A 6,000-nucleotide genomic window follows, 5' to 3' on the forward strand; every position below is an offset into this window, starting at 1 on the left:
CAGGGGAAAAAACTCAGGACCTATTAGCATATTGTCAAAGTCAAACACAGCACAAATGTTTTTTGGAATCAAGTAACTTAGATAACGAGAACTGGCACCAACAGAAGTAAAACAGGTTTTTTTATTATGAATAGTCTGCCAGTGGATTCACCATTTGGATATAGTGCTTACCTCTTTAGGAGGAGGGAGCACCATGAAGTTGTGAGGTCTGGATTTTGTCTTTTCCTGGATGCTGTGCAGAAATGTCATTTCACAGCTTTTGTGTTGGCCCTGGCTCCCCAGGCAATGAGACAGTGAGGGTTGTCTCTGTCTCCACAGCTGGAGGCAGGGAGACATGTGAGGGTCTGGTGAAGAAGTCTCTGCTCACATTATTGAACGTTGTTAGTTGAAATTTAACTAGCAATTTAACTGTTGTTATCAGATCTCCTTTTTTGGTAGGAATAGATTATTGAGGAGTTGTGTGTCTGGGCTTGGGTCAAAAACTGCATCAGTTTTATTAGTCTGGGAGTTCTGCCTAACGCTTAGTAAGGATATGTCCAACATGATTTTACTGGAAATGTCAGACCTAGCTGATATTAAAGTACATTTGACAAGCAAGTAGTTCTTTGTAGGGCTAGCTGGAACTTGCTTTGAAGTAGCTTTGCTGTTTTTTTATACTGCAAGAGCTCAAAGGTCAGTAGATTTATCCATGCGAAGGTCTCTGTGAAGAGGTCAGCTCAAAGCTTCACTCTGTTTTACTTCTTATTCAAATGAACATGGGGCAACAGCAGAGGTTAGTTAGGAGATAGGATTACAGTGTCTCTAGTGTGAAGAAGGTACACCTCTGAATGTCCCTATTATGGCTAGTTCCATGTGAACAAATGGCCTAATTCATGAATGGCTGGGCTTGGATGAGACCTCAGTGGTCAAAACTGAAGTTACCCAGAATTATATCTGCACTATTAAGCAGTGATATGAAAATATTATTTACAGTTGGGTTTTGGGGATGTAGGGGACTGAGGTGATCTAGGTTAGACCTGTAATATCTGTGAAACTGGATTCCTGAGAAGGAATTTGTGCTGAAAAATGTATTTCTGTTTCTGTGTTTTTTCATGTGAGCACAACCTTTTGTTTCAGACATGAATCCTGTTCTGCTTATCCATGTTACTTGGACATCAGACAACTGCAATGCATTCTTCTTGCAGCTATTCCTAGAGGGAATTTAAAAGCGCAAGCTATCCCACTTATCAAAAGCAGGGAACATTTAACACTGGTGTTCCGTGAACCGCAGCGATTCCCTAAGGTCTCCTGGGTGGAATTCAAGGTGATGGCATTGACCTTTATAAACCTAAATGGCCTATCCCAGCTTATTAGTGCTTTCTCTCCACAGCTGTAATTGGGAAAATGTTCAAACTGGAACTGTCTTGGGATAACTTTTTGTTTGCATAAGAACTAAGACTTTTTAGTCTTCCGCATATTCTTCCAAGTCAGGTTCGGGGTGAGCATTATGGAAATCAGGGACTGATGGATTGTTCATTAGTATGGTAGAATATATTCGGAACACAATTTTATTTCTTCATAACTTTGCTGGCAAGGAATTTAATAAGACTATAATTTAGTTCAAATAGACAACCCACTGGCAAAAAAGACCTCTTTCAGGAATACAAGAGAGTATAATTTTAGCTCAAATACTGGAATAGCAACTGCGAAAGGACTGTCATGCTATTCTACAGCCTGAACTGTAAAGACAACCAGCCTCCAAATCTCTGTTTAATTTCTAACACAAGACCCATTCCTTAGACTTTGTGCAAGTAGTGCGTGCCTGGGGCAATTGGTAGTGAAGGCATGCTCAGCTGCAGAGATGTACTGATCTTCTCCAGGAAAACTGATCATTAAAGAACATTATTATCTCAGTACTTCTCTGGGGAGAAGACTCATAAATACATAGAAACAATGAAAAAAATCTGTTGATGCATGTGTAGAAGTAAGTTATTCTATTATTTAAAAGCAGATGCTTTTAAAAACTGATTCTTCCATTTTATAAGCTTTATAAACTAGAAATCTATAACTCTTAGGTTTTAAACATAAGATATCTAGACTTGCCTGCAGGAAACTTTGCATTTTTTTTTTTCTGTTATTCTCATTGATCAACCTCTTCTGGAATGATGTGCTCGTGTAATCTGGTACCTCAGTCACAACGTGGAGGAAGGTTTCAGACACAAGTTGGGGGTGGTGTGTTATAAACAGAGTAGTTACCAATCATTACAACTTTACAGCAGGGTGGTTTCTCACCACATAGAATTTTTTTAACCGAGGAACAGAGTAACACAAAGGCACTGCTATGCTTTATAGCCTAGTGTCAGAAAAGTGTACACATTGGACTGTAACTGGCATTACCATCCCGCACGTGAAGACTCTGTATGAGCTTGGGAGTGGATAGATGTGGAGATCAGGAAGCACAAGGAGGATTTATCTGGGACTTGGAAATCTTATTAAGGAGTACAGTTTACTCTGTATGAGCAGAGTCTGTCAGACTCTGTGCTACGTTCAATATGTTTGTGATGGTGCTTTATAAAGCAGACTACTTTGAATTAGAAGAAGGAGGGAAAAAGTAAACGTAAATCCCACAGGATTCCTGCTTTGTATTAATTTTCCTCCTGGATAGTAAAGGTCTTTGACCTACATAGTAAGAGCCCATCTGACAAGACAAAAGAAAAATTGCACAAAGCTTTCAAGTTACTAAAGTTTATCTGAGTAGTAACAACTCCTGAAGGAATGACAGAAATATTCTTTTCCTTCCTCCCTTCCCTGTTTATAGCTCTGATCTGCACTTCTTCAGCACTTCAAACAAAGGCAGAAACTCTGTATTTGCTCTGCCTGGATTTTGTTATTTTAGGTTGCTTGTGTGACAGTGGAGTCTTCTCAGATTGCTCTTATCTACGCTGGCTTGGAGAGATGTTAAACCTCAGAGCCCTATGAGCCCACGCATCATCAGAGCAGCTATCATAGCACAAGTTGGCCTCTTAAGATATAAACAAATCTCCTGGTACCAAAAGGTAATAAAATTCAGAGGACTTTTTAAGATCTATTTGATAGTTTCATAGTGAATAGCTTCTCTCTGAAGTGTCTTAGGTGGTGTTCCTCTGATATGCGTGGTATCAAGAAAGTAGTGTAATAGGGCAATCCTTAAACCTGCTTTTAATAATGATACCATTTTAACAGTGTGCATTATTTCATTTCTATAGCGATTTCTCTTGCGTGTCAGACATACTCAGAATATCTACTAATATATTAAGCACAGCACTGTTTTACAGAATCAGTAAGTATATAAAAAGTGAAGTATTTAAGTCAGTGACTAGAATAAATAGAGAAAATGTACCATGGAGTTTGTACCTTCCTGTCTTTTTTGAGCATCCAGGGCCTCTGTTAGACAGATGAGCTCAAGACTCAAAACATATAAAGCCCTATCTCCTCTGATACGATTTTCCTGCTCACCTAGTAAGCTGTCATCATTGTCCAGGTAGAGGCCTGGGTTCAATCTCCTATGTTTAAGTAGTTTGCTGAGGCACCTGAACTACAGACTATGCTTCTCTTTAGCTCCTCTTCAAAGGAAGCAGTTCTAAGATCATTTCAGTCCTCTTAAACTTTGAGTCACCCTTAGGAGGTGCCTAGCTCTCTAAAGGCCATGGAGAAAACCCAGGGAAACTATAGATATCATTTGCAGCAGGTCAGCCATGTGCAGTTTTCCTCCTGTGCTTGGAGGGACTGCAGCTGCACCAGATGCAAGCCTTTCTCAACCGTCCTCTGTTCTCCAGCCTTCCTCATGTGTGACTGCAACAACATGTGCCCCATGGGATGTACAATTAAAAACCACACAAATATCATACCACATCATATCGAAGGATATGTGCATACTCTCCAGAATGCTGCGGGCTTGATGGAGTGGAGAACACCTAGAAGGCACAGGGCGTGGGATGCCCTCCTGTGGGACGCCACAGAGGGTACATGTACATGTGCTCTGTGATACCCACTGACCTATGGCCGTGTCTTTTCTGTTGTTCTAGCCCTGCTGTTGTGGGCCAGAAGTAAAGTGCAAAGCTAGAGCTGTTCATGGCTATTCGGCTCCTTAAAAGAGAGACACAAAGGTTGCATTAACATTTAACGCAACTCAGCATTCCCTGCAGGACAAGGTCTCAGTCTCAAGTGGCTCTAAATTATTCAGTTCTATAGTTCAGCCTGGAAAAGCAGGCAACCATTAGCTGATGGGCTGGAGACTGCCCTGAATCTGGACTCCGGCTGTCATGACTCACTGCCCTACTCAAGGCAGGCTAGCTGGGATGTCAAAGATCCTACCTGATTATACTGGTCAAGGAGAACCCAGAATTCTCGAAGTTTGCCATTCTCTCCAGTCTCTCCATTGCTGCTGTATCGGTGTTCCAAAGATGCTTCAGGATCCCAGTCATTATCAGGCTCCTATAGAATAAGAGAAAAACCAGCAACAGAAAAAAGAGAAAGTACAGTCCTTGCTCCAAAAGTCTAACATAAGGAGAAAAAAACCCCAAACAAGTACACTATGTCTTTGGGAAAGTGGAGTGATAATCCCTGTGACAAACAGGTTGCCTGACATGTGGCATACATGTGAAGCGTTTATATAGACACAGACCTCTGAGAGTCATATACAAAGGTGATTCTCTCACTTTTCCTTTCACTAAATGATTTTGGTTCATTTCTTTTTCAGTTCCATGGTTACCTTAAACCTAGTCTGCTAAAAAGCCACCTATTGCTCCAGCTATTACATATTTGTTGGTTGATTTTTAGAGGAATAACAAGGCTCCCTGTGGGCCCTAAGCTGGAGAAAGGTTCTAAAGCCATGCTCCACATGCTTGCAAGGTGGCAGCCCTTAATGCTGCAATAAAGGGCTCCTCAATCATTTCCCTGTCAAACCCCCAGGCCTCTCACCTGAGGGCTGTGCAGCAGCCCCTAGAAGAAACTGCCATGGCCAGATCGCATGTCCTCGATACTCCAGGAAACTTTGCTTTGTCCTGGCCAACTCTTCTCACAACCATCTATTGGTACCTGTACTTTTCCCTTCCCCATTCCTGAGAGCTAGCACATTGTGGACCTCTGTCCTTCAGGAAAGTTTTGGAGAATAGAGAAGTAGGTTTTTAAGAGCAATTCTATATCTGAAGTGTATGGGCTCCTATCTCCCTCCCTTCCTTCTCTTCTGCTCTAATAGTTACCTACAATATCATTTTTTGCAGATACCGCCTACTTTCTCACACAAGGTCTTGCTTTCATTGAAGTATTTGCGTTAGGATCAGAATCAGGCCCAATGAGGTTTTTTTTTAGAAGAAAGAAATATATATTTCTCCTGCATCGTGAAACTTTTCCTTGAGGAGATTTTGTTATGTTATGATCCAAGTCCTGCTATTTGGCACAGCAAGTAATTACTGTACAGTTACTGGTTTTCTGACTCACCCCTTTGCAGATCAGTTCTGCTTCTTCAGATTCATTACAAGCCTCAAGGAGCTGAGCAGAAAAACAGCATGTCCCACCTTCACATGTCAGATAGTAAAGCTTAGTCATGCAGCTTAAAATAAAGTAAGCAAGGGGCAGATGGCAAAAAGGACAAAATGTGGCTTATTTAATCTGCCTGTGTTTGCAAGGAAGTAATTGTCTTCTAGGCTCCAGAAAACAGAGTGCTACCAGAAGACAAACAATGAAGCCTCTCTTTCCAGGGCACATATGACACTATTTGTATAGCTTCAACAGGAGCCTGCAGTTAATTCAGGGCTTTCAATAAAATTTACATTCACCATATGTAGAGGATAAAACACCTTCCTTGAATTGGGAAGCTGAATTGACCTGCTTCCCCTCCCTCATGTGATCAGTTCACCCAGAGAAATTGTAATCCTCTTTTGAGCCCGTACAGTAAAAATGTCTTTAACAAAACAGCCTTTCCAACATAAAACTGTTACGTGAGGAAACAAGGCACTAAGTGGTACAATAACTTGAAATACA

The 6,000-nt window shown here is 41.2% G+C and overlaps 1 protein-coding gene across 1 annotated transcript in view; it reads right to left on the bottom strand.

Moving 5' to 3' along the window:
• LOC134136640 (uncharacterized) overlaps positions 1–5,565 on the bottom strand; it is a 162,196-nt gene extending 156,631 nt beyond the window's left edge. Inside the window, 2 exon segments of the mRNA XM_062568556.1 lie at positions 4,333–4,452; positions 5,458–5,565. Of these exon segments, the coding sequence (XP_062424540.1) occupies positions 4,333–4,452; positions 5,458–5,565 (228 nt within the window).
• Between the last annotated feature and the right edge of the window lie 435 nt (positions 5,566–6,000).

The sequence above is a fragment of the Rhea pennata genome, chromosome 2, assembly GCF_028389875.1.
Source record: "Rhea pennata isolate bPtePen1 chromosome 2, bPtePen1.pri, whole genome shotgun sequence".
Taxonomy (NCBI): domain Eukaryota; kingdom Metazoa; phylum Chordata; class Aves; order Rheiformes; family Rheidae; genus Rhea; species Rhea pennata.